Genomic DNA, 24,072 nt, shown 5'->3' with positions numbered 1-24,072 from the left:
ATGTAGTACTAGTAGTAACAGAACATGTAGTACTAGTAGTAACAACACCTGTAGTACTAGTAGTAACAACACCTGTAGTACTAGTAGTAACAACACCTGTAGTACTAGTAGTAACAGAACATGTAGTACTAGTAGTAACAGAACATGTAGTACTAGTAGTAACAACACCTGTAGTACTAGTAGTAACAACACCTGTAGTACTAGTAGTAACAACACATGTAGTACTAGTAGTAACAGAACATGTAGTACTAGCAGTAACAGAACATGTAGTACTAGTAGTAACAGAACATGCAGTACTAGTAGTAACAGAACATGTAGTACTAGTAGTAACAGAACATGTAGTACTAGTAGTAACAGAACATGCAGTACTAGTAGTAACAGAACATGTACTACTAGTAGTAACAGAACATGCAGTACTAGTAGTAACAGAACATGTAGTACTAGTAGTAACAGAACATGTACTACTAGTAGTAACAGAACATGTAGTACTAGTAGTAACAGAACATGCAGTACTAGTAGTAACAGAACATGCACTACTAGTAGTAACAGAACATGCAGTACTAGTAGTAACAGAACATGTAGTACTAGCAGTAACAGAACATGTAGTACTAGTAGTAACAGAACATGTAGTACTAGTAGTAACAGAACATGTAGTACTAGTAGTAACAGAACATGTACTACTAGCAGTAACAGAACATGTAGTACTAGTAGTAACAGAACATGTAGTACTAGTAGTAACAACACCTGTAGTACTAGTAGTAACAGAACATGTAGTACTAGTAGTAACAGAACATGTAGTACTAGTAGTAACAGAACATGTACTACTAGCAGTAACAGAACATGTAGTACTAGTAGTAACAGAACATGTAGTACTAGTAGTAACAACACCTGTAGTACTAGTAGTAACAACACCTGTAGTACTAGTAGTAACAACACCTGTAGTACTAGTAGTAACAGAACATGTAGTACTAGTAGTAACAACACCTGTAGTACTAGTAGTAACAGAACATGTAGTACTAGTAGTAACAACACCTGTAGTACTAGTAGTAACAGAACATGCAGTACTAGTAGTAACAGAACATGCACTACTAGTAGTAACAGAACATGCAGTACTAGTAGTAACAGAACATGTAGTACTAGCAGTAACAGAACATGTAGTACTAGTAGTAACAGAACATGTAGTACTAGTAGTAACAGAACATGTAGTACTAGTAGTAACAGAACATGTACTACTAGCAGTAACAGAACATGTAGTACTAGTAGTAACAGAACATGTAGTACTAGTAGTAACAACACCTGTAGTACTAGTAGTAACAGAACATGTAGTACTAGTAGTAACAGAACATGTACTACTAGCAGTAACAGAACATGGAGTACTAGTAGTAACAACACCTGTAGTACTAGTAGTAACAACACATGTAGTACTAGTAGTAACAACACCTGTAGTACTAGTAGTAACAGAACATGTAGTACTAGTAGTAACAGAACATGTACTACTAGCAGTAACAGAACATGTAGTACTAGTAGTAACAGAACATGTAGTACTAGTAGTAACAGAACATGCAGTACTAGTAGTAACAACACCTGTAGTACTAGTAGTAACAACACCTGTAGTACTAGTAGTAACAACACATGTAGTACTAGTAGTAACAACACCTGTAGTACTAGTAGTAACAGAACATGTAGTACTAGTAGTAACAGAACATGTAGTACTAGTAGTAACAGAACATGCAGTACTAGTAGTAACAGAACATGTAGTACTAGTAGTAACAGAACATGTAGTACTAGTAGTAACAGAACATGTAGTACTAGTAGTAACAGAACATGCAGTACTAGCAGCAACAACACCTGTACTACTAGTAGTAACAGAACATTCAATACTAGCAGCAACAACACCTGTAGTACTAGTAGTAACAGAACATGTAGTACTAGTAGTAACAGAACATGCAGTACTAGTAGTAACAGAACATGTAGTACTAGTAGTAACAGAACATGCAGTACTAGTAGTAACAGAACATGTAGTACTAGTAGTAACAGAACATGCAGTACTAGTAGTAACAGAACATGTAGTACTAGTAGTAACAGAACATGTAGTACTAGTAGTAACAGAACATGTAGTACTAGTAGTAACAACACCTGTAGTACTAGTAGTAACAGAACATGTAGTACTAGTAGTAACAGAACATGTAGTACTAGTAGTAACAGAACATGCAGTACTAGCACCAACAACACCTGTACTACTAGTAGTAACAGAACATTCAATACTAGCAGCAACAACACCTGTACTACTAGTAGTAACAGAACATTCAATACTAGCAGCAACAACACCTGTACTACTAGTAGTAACAGAACATTCAATACTAGCAGCAACAGAGGACGCAAATATTCTCCCCAACTGAATATTGGACACAATTCTAAGTCAATCAAATTGTTGACAGTAATCCAAAGTAGATGGTGAAATACACAAACAACATGGAACATGTCAGAACATGTTAAAGGGAATATGGCTACAAGCAAAAACAGCTCAAGAGGCTAAAGCCAGTAAACGTGACATCAAGACGGTAAATGTAGTCACGGTAACGCATTTGTGTGTGTGTGTGTGTGTATGTAGTTCCTGGCGGTCTGATTACTTCCTCAGCTCCTGCGGAGGCCCCTCCCCAGGATGTAGTCCTCCAGGCCCCGTAGCTCTTCCATGGCCTTGTCCAGAGTCGCCCTCTCGGACAGCTCAACCACCTGCACAACCATACAGAACAGACGAGATAGTGTTAGCTGGAGGAACCTGTCTGGGCTTCTGCTTCGCTTGCTCTTTTAGGTTCAAGCTGGGTAACTGTAGAGCTCTTTGGGTTTAGGCTGGGTAACTGTAGAGCTCTATGGGTTTAGGCTGGGTAACTGTAGAGCTCTTTGGGTTTAGGCTGGGTAACTGTAGAGCTCTTTGGGTTTAGGCTGGGTAACTGTAGAGCTCTATGGGTTTAGGCTGGGTAACTGTAGAGCTCTTTGGGTTTAGGCTGGGTAACTGTAGAGCTCTATGGGTTTAGGCTGGGTAACTGTAGAGCTCTTTTGGGTTCAGGCTGCGTAACTATAGAGCTCTCTGGGTTTAGGCTGGGTAACTATAGAGCTCTTTGGGTTTAGGCTGGGTAACTGTAGAGCTCTTTAGGTTTAGGCTGGGTAACTGTAGAGCTCTATGGGTTTAGGCTGGGTAACTATAGAGCTCTTTGGGTTTAGGCTGGGTAACTGTAGAGCTCTATGGGTTTAGGCTGGGTAACTATAGAGCTCTATGGGTTTAGGCTGGGTAACTATAGAGCTCTTTGGGTTTAGGCTGGGTAACTGTAGAGCTCTATGGGTTTAGGCTGGGTAACTGTAGAGCTCTTTGGGTTTAGGCTGGGTAACTGTAGAGCTCTATGGGTTTAGGCTGGGTAACTGTAGAGCTCTATGGGTTTAGGCTGGGTAACTGTAGAGCTCTTTGGGTTTAGGCTGGGTAACTATAGACCTCTTTTAGGTTTAGGCTGGGTAACTATAGAGCTCTTTGGGTTTAGGTTGGGTAACTATAGACCTCTTTGGGTTTAGGCTGGGTAACTATAGAGATCTTTGGGTTTAGGCTGGGTAACTATAGAGCTCTATGGGTTTAGGCTGGGTAACTGTAGAGCTTTTTGGGTTTAGGCTGGGTAACTATAGAGCTCTACGAGTTTAGGCTGGGTAACTATAGACCTCTTTTGGGTTTAGGCTGGGTAACTACAGACCTCTTTTAGGTTTAGGTTGGGTAACTGTAGAGCTCTTTGGGTTTAGGCTGGGTAACTGTAGAGCTCTTTGGGTTTAGGCTGGGTAACTATAGAGCTCTTTGGGTTTAGGCTGGGTAACTATAGAGCCCTTTGTGACAACAGTTCTTCTGATGTAAAAAAAAAGGGCTTTCTTAACCTAGAAACAACCTAGGAACAAGCTATTAAGGCCAGTCAATGACACATGCTTGCACGTTCTAGCTGTAACACACAGTGACGTTCTGTAACCTATCTGGAGTGTTATTGATGTGTGATCACTATGGATGAAGAGGTTAACGTGGAACCCCACCTTTTTACTGGCGGCCTTCATGTGATCACTATGGATGAAGAGGTTAACGTGGAACCCCACCTTTTTACTGGCGGCCTTCATGTGATCACTATGGATGAAGAGGTTAACGTGGAACCCCACCTTTTTACTGGCGGCCTTCATGTGATCACTATGGATGAAGAGGTTAACGTGGAACCCCACCTTTTTACTGGCGGCCTTCATGTGATCACTATTGATGAAGAGGGTAACGTGGAACCCCACCTTTTTACTGGCAGCCTTCATGTGATCACTATGGATGAAGAGGTTAACGTGGAACCCCACCTTTTTACTGGCGGCCTTCATGTGATCACTATGGATGAAGAGGTTAACGTGGAACCCCACCTTTTTACTGGCGGCCTTCATGTGATCACTATGGATGAAGAGGTTAACGTGGAACCCCACCTTTTTACTGGCGGCCTTCATGTGATCACTATTGATGAAGAGGGTAACGTGGAACCCCACCTTTTTACTGGCAGCCTTCATGTGATCACTATGGATGAAGAGGTTAACGTGGAACCCCACCTTTTTACTGGCGGCCTTCATGTGATCACTATGGATGAAGAGGTTAACGTGGAACCCCACCTTTTTATTGGCGGCCTTCAGTCTCTGCAGCTGCATAATGGCTGCGTCCTTGGACAGCAGCTCCAAGTCTTCCTCTATCTTAGACTGGAAAATAAACACAGTCAGTTAGAGATGTTTAGGGTGTCGTATCGTTACCTCGTGCTCGACGTGTCCCGTGCGGTTGTTTATTTTTGCAGTTGTGTATGTTTTCTGTGCCTTTGTGTTTGATTGTCGGCGCAGTCCTGTTGTTTACCTCGTTCACTGGCTTCCCAGCAGCTTCCTGGTCCAGCTTTTCACAGATCTTTACCTGCAATCAATCAATCAGACAATCAAACAATCATATCTGTTTAAAAAGCTTGTACTTTTGTCAGCTGTTTGTCACACATTGCTTTGACAGATTAGTGTGAGAGTCTTCTCTACAGACATTAGCTGTGTTCTAGTGCAGTGTAACAGAATCACTGAAACACAAAAAGGGCCACAGGAAATCCTGTCTGTGTTTGAGTCTCTACCTTCACATGGTTCACGCATTCACATAGGAAGTGTCCCAAAAATGGCACCCTATTTCATATATGGTACATTACCCTATGGATCCTGGTCAAAAGTAGTGCACTATGTAGGGAATAGGGTGCCATTTGGGAGGCTGATATAATGTTTGAGACACTTACTGGGTGAATACATCCCTTCACTTCATCCAGCACGCCACCAAGGTCATGATAATTTCTGTCTTGTCTCTGGAGAACTTCCCGATAAAAATCCAGGATTTTGTGCAGGACACAGCCGTGGTACTGGACATGGGAGAGAACAGGAGAATGGACATTGTGTTAGTAAATGTGCTGCCGAGGTCGAGCACGATGGACGTGGTGTTGATGGAACTTCTTCATTGCACTCATTCGTCTCAGACTCATGCATGATCCCAGAGCTTATACCAATACATCAATCAATCACATGTATTTTTTTTAAAGCCCTTTTCACATCAGCCGATGTCACAAAGTGCTTTACAGAAACCCAGTCTAAAACCACAAAGAGCAAGCTACGCAGAGGCAAAAGCACAGTGGCAAAACGCCCGACAAGTCAGGAACCTAGAGAAGAACTGGGCTCTGAGGGGTGGCCAGTCCTCTTCTGTGTCAGTCCTTACCTTCTTGTGCTTCTTGATATTGTCAAAGGTGACTGTCTTTAACAGGATCCTGCCATCATGAGACGTGTTTGTCTAGTGAAGGAGACGACAGGTACAGTATGTCAATCCACTATACAGACTCATTCACACATGACCCATCAAAATATAATGTATCTCTGGTTAGCCATTGGGAGTGTAATGACCCATCAAAATATAATCTATCTCTGGTTAGCCATTGGGAGTGTAATGACCCATCAAAATAGAATCTATCTCTGGTTAGCTATTGGGAAGGGTACCCATTATTTTACCACTCAAAACTCAAGTTCCAAGCCCTGTCCATAGATGATATTTCTATACATTGAACTGCATCACAAGCCGCAGGGACACACTGAATGGTGTCAGGATGATCCATTGTGGAGGCCCTGCGACATCTGACACTGATAGTGACACATTACACATTTTGCCGTACAACGCTTCAGTAAAGATGTGTTGCTGTTATACACGCGTGTATTTCCTGTTATACACATGTGTATTTCCTGTTATACACATGTGTATTTCCTGTTATACACATATGTATTTCCTGTTATACACGCGTGTATTTCCTGTTATACACGCGTGCATTTCCTGTTATACACATGTGTATTTCCTGTTATACAGATGTGTATTTCCTGTTATACACATGTGTATTTCCTGTTATACAGATGTGTATTTCCTGTTATACACGCGTGCATTTCCTGTTATACACATGTGTATTTCCTGTTATACAGATGTGTATTTCCTGTTATACACATGTGTATTTCCTGTTATACACATGTGTATTTCCTGTTATACACATGTGTATTTCCTGTTATACACATGTGTATTTCCTGTTATACACGCGTGTATTTCCTGTTATTAATGCGTGTATTTCCTGTTATACACATGTGTATTTCCTGTTATACACGCGTGTATTTCCTGTTATACACATGTGTATTTCCTGTTATACACGCGTGCATTTCCTGTTATACACATGTGTATTTCCTGTTATACACATGTGTATTTCCTGTTATACACATGTGTATTTCCTGTTATACACATGTGTATTTCCTGTTATACACATGTGTATTTCCTGTTATACAGTAGTCACATTACTCCTCCAGGTTAAACATTTAGACATCAAGTGACCAAAGAGCATTTTCAAACACAGTGTGGCTACACTGGCTAACAGTTTACATTACAGTGTTCTTACTACACTGTTTGTGGCAGTGCAGTGTAATAACTATAGTGTGATACTATTTAGTAACATTTTTATTTCACCTTTATTTAAGCAGGTTAGGACAGTTGAGAACAAGTTCTCATTTACAACTGCGACCTGGCCAAGATAAAGCAAAGCAGTTCGACACAAACAACAACACACAGTTACACATAAACAAACGTACAGTCGATAACACAATAGAAACATCTGTATACAGTGTGTGCAAATGAAGTAAGGAGGTAAGGCAATAAATAGGCCAATAGTGGTGAAGTAATTACAATTTAGCAAATTACACTGGAGTGATAGCTGTGCAGATGAGGATGTGCAAGTAGAAATACTGGTGTGCAAAAGAGAAGAAAAACAAATGTGGGGATGAGGTAGGTAGTTGGTTGGATGGGCTATTTACAGATGGGCTGTGTACAGCTGCAGCGATCGGTAGGCTGCCCTGACAGCTGACGCTTAAAGTTAGTGAGGGAGAGATAAGTCTCCAACTTCAGTGATTTTTGCAATTCGTTCCAGTCATTGGCAGCAGAGAACTGGAAGGAAAGGCGGCCAAAGGAGGTGTTGGCTTTGGGGATGACCAGTGAAATATAGCTGCTGGAGCGCGTGCTACAGGTGGGTGTTGCTATGGTGACCAGTGAGCATGAGATAAGGCGGTAGCTTTACCTAGCAAAGACCCACGAGAGCATACCGGTCGCAGTGGTGGGTAGTATATGGGGCTTTGGTGACAAAACGGATGGCACTGTGATAGACTGCATCCAATTTGCTAAGTAGAGTGTTGGAGACTATTTTGAAAATGACATCGCCGAAGTCAAGGATCGGTAGGATAGTCAGTTTTACGAGGGTATGTTTGGCAGCGTGAGTGAAGAAGACTTTTTTTTCTGGAAAGATGGATTTTTAAAAGTAGAAGCTCTAACTGTTTGGGCTTAGACCTGGATAGTATAACAGAACTCTGCAGGTTATCGCTACAGTAGATTGCAATTCTGCCCCATTTAGCAGTTCTGTCTTGACGAAAAATGTTGTAATTGGGGATGGAATCCTACATTGTCTTTGGGGGAGAGGTCCTGATGTACAGTGTACTGTATATATAGAGAGATATACAGTAGTGTACTGATGAAGACAGTATAGAGAGATATACAGTAGTGTACTAATGAAGACAGTATATACAGAGAGATATACAGTAGTGTACTGATGAAAACAGTATATACAGTATAGAGATATATACAGTAGTGTACTAATGAAGACAGTATAGAGATATACAGTAGTGTACTGATGAAGACAGTATATATAGAGATATATACAGTAGTGTACTGATGAAAACAGTATATACAGAGATATATACAGTAGTGTACTAATGAAGACAGTATATATAGAGAGATATACAGTAGTGTACTGATGAAAACAGTATATACAGTATAGAGATATATACAGTAGTGTACTAATGAAGACAGTATAGAGATATACAGTAGTGTACTGATGAAGACAGTATAGAGATATACAGTAGTGTACTAATGAAGACAGTATAGAGATATACAGTAGTCTACTGATGAAGACAGTATATATAGAGATATATACAGTAGTGTACTAATGAAGACAGTATATACAGAGAGATATACAGTAGTGTACTAATGAAGACAGTATATATAGAGAGATATACAGTAGTGTATTGATGAAGACAGTATATAAATAGAGAGATATACAGCAGTGTACTAATGAAGACAGTATAGAGATATACAGTAGTCTACTGATGAAGACAGTATATATAGAGATATATACAGTAGTGTACTAATGAAGACAGTATATATAGAGAGATATACAGTAGTGTACTGATGAAGACAGTATATAAATAGAGATATACAGTAGTCTACTGATGAAGACAGTATAGAGATATATACAGTAGTCTACTGATGAAGACAGTATATAGAGATATCTACAGTAGTGTACTGATGAAGACAGTATATATAGAGAGATATACAGTAGTGTACTGATGAAGACAGTATATACAGTATAGAGATATATACAGTAGTGTACTAATGAAGACAGTATATATAGAGAGATATACAGTAGTGTACTGATGAAAACAGTATATACAGAGATATATACAGTAGTGTACTAATGAAGACAGTATATATAGAGAGATATACAGTAGTGTACTGATGAAAACAGTATATACAGAGATATATACAGTAGTGTACTAATGAAGACAGTATATATAGAGATATATACAGTAGTGTACTAATGAAGACAGTATATATATAGAGATATACAGTAGTGTACTAATGAAGACAGTATATACAGTATAGAGATATATACAGTAGTGTACTAATGAAGACAGTATAGAGATATACAGTAGTCTACTGATGAAGACAGTATATAGAGATATATACAGTAGTGTACTAATGAAGACAGTATATATATAGAGATATACAGTAGTGTACTAATGAAGACAGTATATGCAGTATAGAGATATATACAGTAGTGTACTAATGAAGACAGTATAGAGATATACAGTAGTGTACTAATGAAGACAGTATATACAGTATATAGAGATATACAGTAGTGTACTGATGAAGACAGTATAGAGAGATATACAGTAGTGTACTAATGAAGACAGTATATACAGAGATATATACAGCAGTGTACTAATGAAGACAGTATATAGAGATATATACAGTAGTGTACTAATGAAGACAGTATATATAGAGAGATATACAGTAGTGTACTGATGAAGATAGTATATATAGAGATATATACAGTAGTGTACTAATGAAGACAGTATAGAGAGATATACAGTAGTGTACTGATGAAGATAGTATAGAGAGATATACAGTAGTCTACTGATGAAGACAGTATAGAGATATATACAGTAGTGTACTGATGAAGACAGTATAGAGAGATATACAGTAGTCTACTGATGAAGACAGTATAGAGATATATACAGTAGTGTACTAATGAAGACAGTATATACAGTAGTGTACTGATGAAGACAGTATAGAGATATATACAGTAGTGTACTGATGAAGACAGTATAGAGATATATACAGTAGTGTACTGATGAAGACAGTATATATAGAGAGATATACAGTAGTGTACTGATGAAGACAGTATAGAGAGATATACAGTAGTGTACTGATGAAGACAGTATATATAGAGAGATATACAGTAGTGTACTGATGAAGACAGTATAGAGATATATACAGTAGTGTACTGATGAAGACAGTATATATAGAGATATATACAGTAGTCTACTGATGAAGACAGTATATATAGAGAGATATACAGTAGTGTACTGATGAAGACATTATATAAATAGAGATATACAGTAGTGTACTAATGAAGACAGTATGTGTAACTACAGTTGGTCGGTACTTACGAAGTCTTTCTGGACTTCCTGGATCAGCTCCTGCAGTTTGGCCAGGTCCACACAGTGAGAGACCCTGTCCTTCACACAGACTGACCTGCCCCTGGATCGGGCCCTGGACCGGGCCCTGGACCGGGCCCTGGACCACGAAGTAGCGCAGTCCTGACCCATAACAGCCAGAAGGAGGACCAGCAGCAGAGAGAACTGGACCACTCTGGACAAACTGGACATACTTATACTGGTTCACCTGGTACCTGCTTCAACTGGTTTACCTGGTACCTGCTTCAACTGGTTTACCTGGTACCTGCTTCAACTGGTTTACCTGGTACCTGCTTCAACTGGTTAACCTGGTACCTGCTTCAACTGGTTTACCTGGTACCTGCTTCAACTGGTTCAACTGCTCACCTTGTCTCTATCTGAATCACCTGGTCACCTGGTTCGTTCAATCTCTGTTTGAATCACCTGGTTCAAATGACCTGCCAAATATCTGACCTACAGTACATATAGGATCTGATTCACTGAATCTGTGAATCACTGATGTAAAATCCACTCACTGAGTTTCCTACTCTACTAACTGACTGATTGAAAGACTGACTGAACAAATTATTCCCTTCTTCGTCTTCTCAGCAGGTGAGTCAGTCACGTCTGCTCTGTTCTCTGCAGGTGAAGGCTCCGTGGGTCTGGCATTCCTCTCTACTGTCGCCAACCTTTTAATGCTGCCAGACTCCTCCTGATGATGTAACATTACACACACACACACACACCTAAACGTGCACACACCTCCCTCCCTCCCTCCCTCCCTCCTCCCTCCCTCCCTCCCTCCCTCCCTCCCTCCCTCCCTCCCTCCCTCCCTCCCTCCCTCCCTCCCTCCCTCCATCTCACTGCATGTTGTCATTCTGTTTTCTGGAATGTGCAACCTGACAACAGAATCCTTCTTGGTCAGTGCTGTCCCTTTGAAACCTGAGGTGGGCAGATTTCTATCCCTTAATTCATTCCTGTGGATCCCTCTGGTGTCCTGGTCCTGAGAAGCTGTACTCTACAGAGTGCAGGACAACACCAAATAACTACATTGTGCATCATAACAGATAGTGTATGTCTGTTTACCATGTCTTCACGTATCAGGGTTCCAGTTACAACGTAAAACAAGTGAAAGGTGTGGACTTGGGGAAGATTTAACCAGGTCATGACATTTGAAGGTGTTGGCGTTGAACACGGCGTCCTAGATTCTACTGGCTGATGAAACCACAAGTAACCTGCTTTTCTTCAGCAAATAGTTGCAATGAAACAAGAGAATAGTTGTAAAATCATCACACACCCATAACTGTTTACAATGCAAACATCTGAATGAAATATCATGGCCAGATATTGATTGATTGATAATTGATTGTGGATATTGTGGTGAGGAGAAGGATTAGATCTAACTCGGGCGGTGTTTAGATGTTGGTGGCCTGTTCAGCCTCAGAGACAGTGACAGTGATGTTGGTAGCCTGCTCGGCCTGTTCAGCCTCAGAGACAGTGATGTTGGTGGCCTGTTCAGCCTCAGAGACAGTGATGTTGGTGGCCTGTTCAGCCTGTTCAGCCTCAGAGACAGTGATGTTGGTAGCCTGTTCGGCCTGTTCAGCCTCAGAGACAGTGATGTTGGTGGCCTGTTCGGCCTGTTCAGCCTCAGAGACAGTGATGTTGGTAGCCTGTTCGGCCTGTTCAGCCTCAGAGACAGTGATGTTGGTAGCCTGTTCGGCCTGTTCAGCCTAAGAGACAGTGATGTTGGTAGCCTGTTCGGCCTGTTCAGCCTAAGAGACAGTGATGTTGGTGGCCTGCTCGGCCTGTTCAGCCTCAGAGACAGTGATGTTGGTAGCCTGTTCGGCCTGTTCAGCCTCAGAGACAGTGATGTTGGTAGCCTGTTCGGCCTGTTCAGCCTCAGAGACAGTGATGTTGGTGGCCTGCTCGGCCTGTTCAGCCTCAGAGACAGAGACAGTGATGTTGGTGGCCTGTTCGGCCTGTTCAGCCTCAGAGACAGAGACAGTGATGTTGGTAGCCTGTTCGGCCTGTTCAGCCTCAGAGACAGTGATGTTGGTAGCCTGTTCGGCCTGTTCAGCCTCAGAGACAGTGATGTTGGTAGCCTGTTCGGCCTGTTCAGCCTCAGAGACAGAGACAGTGATGTTGGTAGCCTGCTCGGCCTGTTCAGCCTCAGAGACAGTGATGTTGGTGGCCTGTTCGGCCTGTTCAGCCTCAGAGACAGAGACAGAGACAGTGATGTTGGTAGCCTGTTCGGCCTGTTCAGCCTCAGAGACAGTGATGTTGGTAGCCTGCTCGGCCTGTTCAGCCTCAGAGACAGTGATGTTGGTAGCCTGCTCGGCCTGTTCAGCCTCAGAGACAGAGACAGTGATGTTGGTAGCCTGCTCGGCCTGTTCAGCCTCAGCCTCAGAGACAGAGACAGTGATGTTGGTAGCCTGCTCGGCCTGTTCAGCCTCAGAGACAGTGATGTTGGTAGCCTGTTCAGCCTCAGAGACAGTGATGTTGGTAGCCTGTTCAGCCTCAGAGACAGAGACAGTGATGTTGGTGGCCTGCTCGGCCTGTTCAGCCTCAGAGACAGAGACAGTGATGTTGGTGGCCTGCTCGGCCTGTTCAGCGTCAGAGACAGTGATGTTGGTAGCCTGTTCAGCCTCAGAGACAGAGACAGTGATGTTGGTGGCCTGCTCGGCCTGTTCAGCCTCAGAGACAGAGACAGTGATGTTGGTAGCCTGCTCGGCCTGTTCAGCCTCAGAGACAGAGACAGTGATGTTGGTGGCCTGCTCGGCCTGCTCAGCCTCAGAGACAGAGACAGAGACAGTGATGTTGGTAGCCTGTTCGGCCTGTTCAGCCTCAGAGACAGAGACAGAGACAGTGATGTTGGTAGCCTGTTCGGCCTGTTCAGCCTCAGAGACAGTGATGTTGGTGGCCTGCTCGGCCTGTTCAGCCTCAGAGACAGTGATGTTGGTGGCCTGCTCGGCCTGTTCAGCCTCAGAGACAGTGATGTTGGTGGCCTGCTCGGCCTGTTCAGCCTCATAGACAGTGATGTTGGTGGCCTGCTCGGCCTGTTCAGCCTCAGAGACAGAGACAGTGATGTTGGTAGCCTGCTCGGTCTGTTCAGCCTCAGAGACAGTGATGTTGGTGTCCTGCTCGGCCTGTTCAGCCTCAGAGACAGTGATGTTGGTGGCCTGTTCAGCATGTTCAGCCTAAGAGACTGAGACAGTGATGTTGGTGGCCTGCTCGGCCTGTTCAGCCTCATAGACAGTGATGTTGGTGGCCTGCTCGGCCTGTTCAGCCTCAGAGACAGAGACAGTGATGTTGGTGTCCTGCTCGGCCTGTTCAGCCTCAGAGACAGAGACAGTGATGTTGGTGTCCTGCTCGGCCTGTTCAGCCTCAGAGACAGTGATGTTGGTGGCCTGCTCGGCCTGTTCAGCCTCAGAGACAGTGATGTTGGTGGCCTGTTCAGCCTCAGAGACAGTGATGTTGGTGGCCTGCTCGGCCTGTTCAGCCTCAGAGACAGTGATGTTGGTGGCCTGTTCAGCCTCAGAGACAGAGACAGTGATGTTGGTAGCCTGCTCGGCCTGTTCAGCCTCAGAGACAGTGATGTTGGTAGCCTGTTCAGCCTCAGAGACAGAGACAGTGATGTTGGTGGCCTGCTCGGCCTGTTCAGCCTCAGAGACAGAGACAGTGATGTTGGTAGCCTGCTCGGCCTGTTCAGCCTCAGAGACAGAGATGTTGGTAGCCTGTTCAGCCTCAGAGACAGAGACAGTGATGTTGGTGGCCTGCTCGGCCAGTTCAGCCTCAGAGACAGAGACAGTGATGTTGGTAGCCTGCTCGGCCTGTTCAGCCTCAGAGATAGAGACAGTGATGTTGGTAGCCTGCTCGGCCTGTTCAGCCTCAGAGACAGTGATGTTGGTGGCCTGCTCGGCCTGTTCAGCCTCAGAGACAGAGACAGTGATGTTGGTAGCCTGCTCGGCCTGTTCAGCCTCAGAGACAGTGATGTTGGTGGTCTGCTCGGCCTGTTCAGCCTCAGAGACAGTGATGTTGGTGGCCTGTTCAGCCTCAGCCTCAGAGGCAGTGATGTTGGTGGCCTGCTCGGCCTGTTCAGCCTCAGCCTCAGAGACAGTGATGTTTGTGGCCTGTTCAGCCTCAGCCTCAGAGACAGTGATGTTGGTAGCCTGCTCGGCCTGTTCAGCCTCAGAGACAGTGATGTTGGTGGCCTGTTCAGCCTCAGCCTCAGAGACAGTGATGTTGGTGGCCTGCTCGGCCTGTTCAGCCTCAGCCTCAGAGACAGTAATGTTTGTGGCCTGTTCAGCCTCAGCCTCAGAGACAGTGATGTTGGTAGCCTGCTCGGCCTGTTCAGCCTCAGAGACAGTGATGTTGGTGGCCTGTTCAGCCTCAGCCTCAGAGACAGTGATGTTGGTGGCCTGCTCGGCCTGTTCAGCCTCAGCCTCAGAGACAGTGATGTTGGTAGCCTGCTCGGCCTGTTCAGCCTCAGAGACAGTGATGACTCGGTCATAATGTCAGCCGGGTCTTAAAGAGGTGCTGGTGCAGCAGAAAGATGTTGTGGTAACGAGCTGTAGGGTTGTGGACCATTGGCCTACTTTCCTATGAGAATGAAGTGGGGGGGGGGGGGGGGGGGGGCTTTTAGAGTGAATCACGTGTCAGTCAGCCTAGTTTCAATGTTCCTATACAGCCACATAGCTGCCCACTTCTGAGTTGGCAAAAACTCTGACAACAGGTTGCTGTTGGCGTTATGGACTTGTTGTTGTCTCTGAAGTAGACCAGGTTGATGTTGTCTCTGAAGTAGACCAGGTTGATGTTGTCTCTGAAGTAGACCATGTTGATGTTGGCATTATGGACTTGTTGTTGTCTCTGAAGTAGACCAGGTTGATGTTGTCTCTGAAGTAGACCAGGTTGATGTTGGCATTATGGACTTGTTGTTGTCTCTGAAGTAGACCAGGTTGATGTTGGCATTATGGACTTGTTGTTGTCTCTGAAGTAGACCAGGTTGATGTTGGCGTTATGGACTTGTTGTTGTCTCTGAAGTAGACCAGGTTGATGTTGGCATTATGGACTTGTTGTTGTCTCTAAAGTAGACCAGGTTGATGTTGTCTCTGAAGTAGACCAGGTTGATGTTGTCTCTGAAGTAGACCATGTTGATGTTGGCATTATGGACTTGTTGTTGTCTCTGAAGTAGACCAGGTTGATGTTGTCTCTGAAGTAGACCAGGTTGATGTTGTCTCTGAAGTAGACCAGGTTGATGTTGGCATTATGGACTTGTTGTTGTCTCTAAAGTAGACCAGGTTGATGTTGTCTCTGAGGTAGACCAGGTTGATGTTGTCTCTGAAGTAGACCAGCTTGATGTTGTCTCTGAAGTAGACCAGGTTGATGTTGTCTCTGAAGTAGACCAGGTTGATGTTGTCTCTGAAGTAGACCAGGTTGATGTTGTCTCTGAAGTAGACCAGGTTGATGTTGTCTCTGAAGTAGACCAGGTTGATGTTGACATTATGGACTTGTTGTTGTCCCAGTAGACCAGGTTGATGTTGTCTCTGAAGTAGACCAGGTTGATGTTGACATTATGGACTTGTTGTTGTCCCAGTAGACCAGGTTGATGTTGGCATTATGGACTTGTTGTTGTCTCTGAAGTAGACCAGGTTGATGTTGTCTCTGAAGTAGACCAGGTTGATGTTGGCATTATGGACTTGTTGTTGTCTCTAAAGTAGACCAGGTTGATGTTGTCTCTAAAGTAGACCAGGTTGATGTTGTCTCTGAAGTAGACCATGTTGATGTTGGCATTATGGACTTGTTGTTGTCTCTGAAGTAGACCAGGTTGATGTTGTCTCTGAAGTAGACCAGGTTGATGTTGTCTCTGAAGTAGACCAGGTTGATGTTGGCATTATGGACTTGTTGTTGTCTCTGAAGTAGACCAGGTTGATGTTGGCATTATGGACTTTTTGTTGGCTCTGAAGTAGACCAGGTTGATGTTGGCATTATGGACTTGTTGTTGTCTCTAAAGTAGACCAGGTTGATGTTGTCTCTAAAGTAGACCAGGTTGATGTTGTCTCTGAAGTAGACCATGTTTATGTTGGCTCTAAAGTAGACCAGGTTGATGTTGGCATTATGGACTTGTTGTTGTCTCTGAAGTAGACCAGGTTTATGTTGTCTCTAAAGTAGACCAGGTTGATGTTGTCTCTGAAGTAGACCAGGTTGATGTTGGCATTATGGACTTGTTGTTGTCTCTGAAGTAGACCAGGTTGATGTTGGCATTATGGACTTTTTGTTGGCTCTGAAGTAGACCAGGTTGATGTTGACATTATGGACTTGTTGTTGTCTCTAAAGTAGACCAGGTTGATGTTGTCTCTAAAGTAGACCAGGTTGATGTTGTCTCTGAAGTAGACCATGTTTATGTTGGCTCTAAAGTAGACCAGGTTGATGTTGGCATTATGGACTTGTTGTTGTCTCTGAAGTAAACCATTGGAATGGCTTCTAGTGCCGTCGTCATGGCCACGTTACCGTAAGGAAGTTACAATCAACTGATCAACAGACAATGTTGTGATTTGGTTTGTTGATATCTGTTATGTAATCCTAATAAGGGCCTAAAACCTGTTTTTAAACATGTAGGAAGCCACAGAGTGTGTTCTGATAGGCTGTTATTTAAGTGTAGGCCAAAAGCACTGTACTCTTTTTAACTAGGCAAGTCAGTTACGAACCAATTCCTAGTTACAATTACCGTCTACCCAGGCCAAACGACTCTGGGCCAATTTCTCTCCGTCCTATGGGACTCCCAAGAACGGCAAGTTGTGATACAGCCTGGAATCGAACCAGGGTCTGTAATTACATCTCAAGCTCTGAGATGCAGTGCCTTAGACCGCTGCGCGACTCGGTAGCCGCACAGACCAGGCTGGACTATTCCTTACTGTATTATATACCTTTATATTGTCTTTATGATGTGTTGTATACCTTTATATTGTCTTTATAATGTAATATATACCTTTATATTGTCTGGTGTATTATATACCTTTATATTGTCTGGTGTATTATATACCTTTATATTGTCTGGTGTATTATATACCTTTATATTGTCTTTATAATGTAATATATACCTTTATATTGTCTGGTGTATTATATACCTTTATATTGTCTGGTGTATTATATACCTTTATATTGTCTGGTGTATTATATACCTTTATATTGTCTGGTGTATTATATACCTTTATATTGTCTGGTGTATTATATACCTTTATATTGTCTTTATAATGTAATATATACCTTTATATTGTCTGGTGTATTATATACCTTTATATTGTCTTTATAATGTAATATATACCTTTATATTGTCTGGTGTATTATATACCTTTATATTGTCTGGTGTATTATATACCTTTATATTGTCTGGTGTATTATATACCTTTATATTGTTTTTATGATGTATTAAATACATTTATATTGACTTTATGATGTAATATATACATTTATATTGTCTTTATGATGTAATATATACCTTAACAGTGTCTTTATGATGTAATATATACATATATATTTGCTGGGTCTTAAAGAGGTGCTGGTGCAGCAGAAAGATGTTGTGGTAACGAGCTGTAGGGTTGTGGACCCTTAGTCTACTTTCATATGAGAATGAAGTGGGGGGGGGGGGGGGGGGGCTTTTAGAGTGATTCACATGCGTCAGTCGGCCTAGTTTCAATGTTCCTATACAGCCACATAGTTGCCCACTTCTGAGTTGGCAAATACTCTGACAACAGGTTGCTGTTGGCGTTATGGACTTGTTGTTGGCTCTAAAGTAGACCAGGTTGATGTTGACATTATGGACTTGTTGTTGTCTCTGAAGTAGACCAGGTTGATGTTGTCATTATGGACTTGTTGTTGGCTCTGAAGTAGACCAGGTTGATGTTGGCATTATGGACTTGTTGTTGTCTCTGAAGTAGACCAGGATGATGTTGGTATTATGGACTTGTTGTTGTCTCTGAAGTAGACCAGGTTGATGTTGTCATCATGGACTTGTTGTTGGCTCTGAAGTAGACCAGGTTGATGTTGGCATTATGGACTTGTTGTTGGCTCTAAAGTAGAGCAGGTTGATGTTGGCATTATGGACTTGATGTTGTCTCTGTAGTAGACCAGGTTGATGTTGGCATTATGGACTTGTTGTTGGCTCTAAAGTAGACCAGGTTGATGTTGGCATTATGGACTTGATGTTGTCTCTGTAGTAGACCAGGTTGATGTTGTCTCTGAAGTAGACCAGGTTGATGTTGGCATTATGGACTTGATGTTGTCTCTGTAGTAGACCAGGTTGATGTTGTCTCTGAAGTAGACCAGGTTGATGTTGGCATTATGGACTTGATGTTGTCTCTAAAGTAGACCAGGTTGATGTTGGCATTATGGACTTGTTATTGTCTCTGTAGTAGACCAGGTTGATGTTGGCATTATGGACTTGTTATTGTCTCTGTAGTAGACCAGGTTGATGTTGGCATTATGGACTTGTTATTGTCTCTGTAGTAGACCAGGTTGATGTTGGCATTATGGACTTGTTATTGTCTCTAAAGTAGACCATGACGAACATCTAGTGCCGTCGTCATTGCCACGTTACCATAAGGAAGTTCCAATCAACTGATCACCAGACAATGTTGGGATTTGGTTTGTTCATATCTGTTATGTAATCCTAATAAGGGCCTAAAACCTGTTTTTAAACATGTAGGAAGCCACAGAGTGTGTTCTGATAGGCTGTTATTTAAGTGAAGGCCAAAAGCACTGTACTCTTTTTAACTAGGCAAGTCAGTTACGAACCAATTCCTAGTTACAATGACCGTCTACCCAGGCCAAACCCGGACGATTCTGGGCCAATTGTACTCCGTCCTATGGGACTCCCAAGAACAGCCAGTTGTGATACAGCCTGGATTCGAACCAGGATCTGTAATGACATCTCAAGCTCTGAGATGCAGTGCCTTAGACCACTGCGCCACTCGGTAGCCGCGTAGACCAGACTGGACTATTCCTTACTGTATTATATACCTTTATATTGTCTTTATGATGTAATATATACCTTTATATTGTCTTTATGATGTATTATATACCTTTATATTGTCTGTTGTATTATAAACCTTTATGTTGTCTGTTGTATTATAAACCTTTATGTTGTCTGGTGTATTATATACCTTTATAATTGTCTTTATGGTGTAATATATACCTTTATATTGTCTTTCTGATGTAATATATTCCTTTATTTTGTCTTTCTGATGTGTTACATATATATATATATATATATACAGTATATATTGGATGGGTTTTAAAGCAGTGATGGTGCAGCAGAAAGATGTTGTGGTAACGAGCTGTAGGGTTGTGGACCCTTAGACTACTTTCCTATGAGAATGAAGTGGGGGGGGGGGGGGGGGGGGGCTTTTAGAGTGAATCACGTGTCAGTCGGCCTAGTTTCGATGTTCCTATACAGCCACATAGCTGCCCACTTCTGAGTTGGCAAATACTCTGGCAACAGGTTGATGTTGGCATTATGGACTTGTTGTTGTCTCTGAAGTAGACCAGGTTGATGTTGGCATTATGGACTTGTTGTTGTCTCTGAAGTAGACCAGGTTGATGTTGGCATTATGGACTTGTTGTTGTCTCTAAAGTAGACCAGGTTGATGTTGGCATTATGGACTTGTTGTTGTCTCTGAAGTAGACCAGGTTGATGTTGGCATTATGGACTTGTTGTTGTCTCTGAAGTAGACCAGGTTGATGTGGCATTATGGACTTGTTGTTGGCTCTGAAGTAGACCAGGTTGATGTTGGCATTAGGGACTTGTTGTTGGCTCTGAAGTAGACCAGGTTGATGTTGGCATTATGGACTTGTTGTTGTCTCTGAAGTAGACCAGGTTGATGTTGGCACTATGGACTTGTTGTTGTCCCTAAAGTAGACCAGGTTAATGTTGGCATTATGGACTTGTTGTTGTCTCTGAAGTAGACCAGGTTGATGTTGGCATTATGGACTTGTTGTTGTCTCTGAAGTAGACCAGGTTGATGTTGGCATTATGGACTTGTTGTTGTCTCTAAAGTAGACCAGGTTGATGTTGGCATTATGGACTTGTTGTTGTCTCTGAAGTAGACCATGTTGATGTTGGCATTATGGATTTGTTGTTGTCTCTGAAGTAGACCAGGTTGATGTTGGCATTATGGACTTGTTGTTGTCTCTGAAGTAGACCAGGTTGATGTTGGCATTATGGACTTGTTGTTGTCTCTGAAGTAGACCAGGTTGATGTTGGCATTATGGACTTGTTGTTGGCTCTGAAGTAGACCAGGTTGATGTTGGCATTAGGGACTTGTTGTTGGCTCTGAAGTAGACCAGGTTGATGTTGGCATTATGGACTTGTTGTTGTCTCTGAAGTAGACCAGGTTGATGTTGGCATTATGGACTTGATGTTGTCTCTGAAGTAGACCAGGTTGATGTTGGCATTATGGACTTGATGTTGTCTCTAAAGTAGACCATGACGAACGTCTAGTGCCGTTGTCATGGCCACGTTACCATAAGGAAGTTCCAATCAACTGATCAACAGACAATGTTGGGATTTGGTTTGTTGATATCTGTTATGTAATCCTAATAAGGGCCTAAAACCTGTTTTTAAACATGTAGGAAGCCACAGAGTGTTTTCTGATAGGCTGTTATTTAAGTGTAGGCCTATAACACCGTACTCTTGTTAATCTTTATTTAACTAGGCAAGAAACTTAAGAACAAATTCCTGTTTGGTGTATTATATACCTTTACATTGTCTTTATTTTGTGTTAGAAACCTTTATATTGGCATTATGATGTATTATATACCTTTATATTGTCTTTATGATGTAATATACACCTTTATATTGGCTTTATGAGGTGCTGTACTATTCTTGTACACGTCGATATGTACAAGTCTTGGTCTCAATGTATCTTAGTCTTGTAATCTATGTATGTGCAGAGAGACTCTACATGCTGTCCAATGAAGGTGCCTTACTTTAGTTCAGGCACCGGCTTAGCCACCCTGGAAACCACAGTAGGACCCCTGCTCAAAGAACAGGAAGCAGCATGCAAACTCTAGACACTAGACTTGACTGTCAGCTCTACTAGCCAATACTCATAGTTATTATGCTCTAGTATAGAAACAAGAGTGGTAAGTACAATGAATTGAATGCAATGCAATGGCAGGACATATCAATACTTATCAGTAGGTGTGAATGGACATGCATTGATCTGCTCCTGGAAAATCCCATGTAGTCTTCCATCTGTTCAACACCATTGTCTTCTGGAGGTATGGAAGACACACACACACACGCACGCTCACACGCACACACACACACAGACACACACACACACACACACACACACACACACACACACACACACACACACACACACACACACACACACACACACACACACACACACACACACACACACACACACACACACACAGTCTTGTACAGCTAACCTTGTGGGGACACACACACACGCACGCACTAGGGAAATGAAAATATACACACACACACACACTGCTGACCAGCCATGCCAGCCTCACCAGCCATGCCAGCCTCACCAGCCATGCCAGCCTCAACAGCCATGCCAGCCTCACCAGCCATGCCAGCCTCACCAGCCTCACCAGCCATGCCAGCCTCACCAGCCATGCCAGCCTCACCAGCCTCACCAGCCATGCCATCCTCACAAGCCATGCCAGCCTCACCAGCCATGCCAGCCATGCCAGCCTCACCAGCATCACCAGCCTCACCAGCCATGCCAGCCTAACCAGCATCACCAGCCTCACCAGCCATGCCAGCCATGCCAGCCTCACCAGCCATGCCAGCCTCACCAGCCATGCCATCCTCACCAGCCATGCCAGCCTCACCAGCCATGCCAGCCTCACCAGCCTCACCAGCCATGCCAGACTCATCAGCCATGCCAGACTCATCAGCCATGCCAGCCTCACCAGCCATGCCAGCCTCACCAGCCATGCCAACCTCACCAGCCATGCCAGCCTCATCAGCCATGCCAGTCTCACCAGCCTCACCAGCCTCACCAGCCTCACCAGCCTCACCAGCCTCACCGGCCTCACCAGCCATGCCAGTCTCACCAGTCTCACCAGCCTCACCAGCCATGCCAGCCATGCCAGCCTCACCAGCCATGCCAGCCTCACCAGCCATGCCAGCCACAAATGGGACCATCCAGTCATCATGCATCCTCACTGACTCCACCCATCCCAGGGTGCGAGCTTCACCAGTCTCCCTGGTCCTCACTGACTCCACCCACCCCAGAGCTTCACCAGTCTCCCTGGTCCTCACTGACTCCACCCACCCCAGAGCTTCACCAGTCTCCCTGGTCCTCACTGACTCCACCCACCCCAGGGTGCGATCTTCACCAGTCTCCCTGGTCCTCACTGACTCCACCCACCCCAGGGTGCGAGCTTCACCAGTCTCCCTGGTCCTCACTGACTCCACCCACCCCAGAGCTTCACCAGTCTCCCTGGTCCTCACTGACTCCACCCACCCCAGGGTGCGATCTTCACCAGTCTCCCTGGTCCTCACTGACTCCACCCACCCCAGGGTGCGAGCTTCACCAGTCTCCCTGGTCCTCACTGACTCCAACCAACCCAGAGCTTCACCAGTCTCCCTAGTCCTCACTGACTCCACCCACCCCAGGGTGCGAGCTTCACCAGTCTCCCTGGTCCTCACTGACTCCACCCACCCCAGAGCTTCACCAGTCTCCCTGGTCTCACTGACTACAACCACCCCAGAGCTTCACCAGTCTCCCTGGTCCTCACTGACTCCACCCACCCCAGAGCTTCACCAGTCTCCCTGGTCCTCACTGACTCCACCCACCCCAGAGCTTCACCAGTCTCCCTGGTCCTCACTGACTCCACCCACCCCAGAGCTTCACCAGTATCCCTGGTCCTCACTGACTCCACCCACCCCAGGGTGCGAGCTTCACCAGTCTCCCTGGTCCTCACTGACTCCACCCACCCCAGAGCTTCACCAGTCTCCCTAGTCCTCACTGACTCCACCCACCCCAGAGCTTCACCAGTCTCCCTGGTCCTCACTGAATCCACCCACCCCAGAGCTTCACCAGTCTCCCTGGTCCTCACTGACTCCACCCACCCCAGAGCTTCACCAGTCTCCCTGGTCCTCACTGACTCCACCCACCCCAGAGCTTCACCAGTCTCCCTGGTCCTCACTGACTCCACCCACCCCAGGGTGCGAGCTTCACCAGTCTCCCTGGTCCTCACTGACTCCACCCACCCCAGAGCTTCACCAGTCTCCCTAGTCCTCACTGACTCCACCCTCCCCAGGGTGCGAGCTTCACCAGTCTCCCTGGTCCTCACTGACTCCACCCACCCCAGTGTGCGAGCTTCACCAGTCTCCCTGGTCCTCACTGACTCCACCCACCCCAGAGCTTCACCAGTCTCGCTAGTCCTCACTGACTCCACCCATCCCAGGGTGCGAGCTTCACCTGTCTCCCTAGTCCTCACTGACTCCACCCACCCCAGAGCTTCACCAGTCTCCCTAGTCCTCACTGACTCCACCCACCCCAGAGCTTCACCAGTCTCCCTAGTCCTCACTGACTCCACCCACCCCAGAGCTTCACCAGTCTCCCTGGTCCTCACTGACTCCACCCACCCCAGAGCTTCACCAGTCTCCCTAGTCCTCACTGACTCCACCCACCCCAGGGTGCGAGCTTCACCAGTCTC

General features: G+C 44.4%; 1 protein-coding gene across 1 annotated transcript; it reads right to left on the bottom strand.

The window, feature by feature from the left end:
• Positions 1 to 1,871: 1,871 nt before the first annotated feature.
• Positions 1,872 to 11,021, bottom strand: LOC129864774 (uncharacterized). The gene is made up of 6 exons (XM_055937067.1): positions 10,363 to 11,021; positions 5,777 to 5,848; positions 5,307 to 5,426; positions 4,895 to 4,948; positions 4,663 to 4,746; positions 1,872 to 2,733 (listed from the first exon to the last, which is right to left on the bottom strand). Exons 1-6 carry the CDS (start codon positions 10,579 to 10,581, stop codon positions 2,635 to 2,637), a joined length of 648 nt encoding a protein of 215 aa, XP_055793042.1. The 5' UTR covers positions 10,582 to 11,021; the 3' UTR covers positions 1,872 to 2,634.
• Between the last annotated feature and the right edge of the window lie 13,051 nt (positions 11,022 to 24,072).

The sequence above is a fragment of the Salvelinus fontinalis genome, chromosome 11 (assembly GCF_029448725.1).
Source record: "Salvelinus fontinalis isolate EN_2023a chromosome 11, ASM2944872v1, whole genome shotgun sequence".
NCBI lineage: Eukaryota > Metazoa > Chordata > Actinopteri > Salmoniformes > Salmonidae > Salvelinus > Salvelinus fontinalis.
This window is presented reverse-complemented; position numbering and strand designations above follow the sequence as displayed.

Excerpts from the sequence above, each read along its gene's own strand:
- LOC129864774 (XM_055937067.1), bottom strand. The coding sequence starts at position 10,581 with ATGTCCAGTTTGTCCAGAGTGGTCCAGTTCTCTCTGCTGCTGGTCCTC. Across the intron at positions 4,949-5,306 it reads TGAAGGGATGTATTCACCCA|GTAAAGATCTGTGAAAAGCT; the intron begins GTAAGTGTCTCA and ends GATTGATTGCAG. Across the intron at positions 2,734-4,662 it reads TGAAGGCCGCCAATAAAAAG|GTGGTTGAGCTGTCCGAGAG; the intron begins GTGGGGTTCCAC and ends ATGGTTGTGCAG.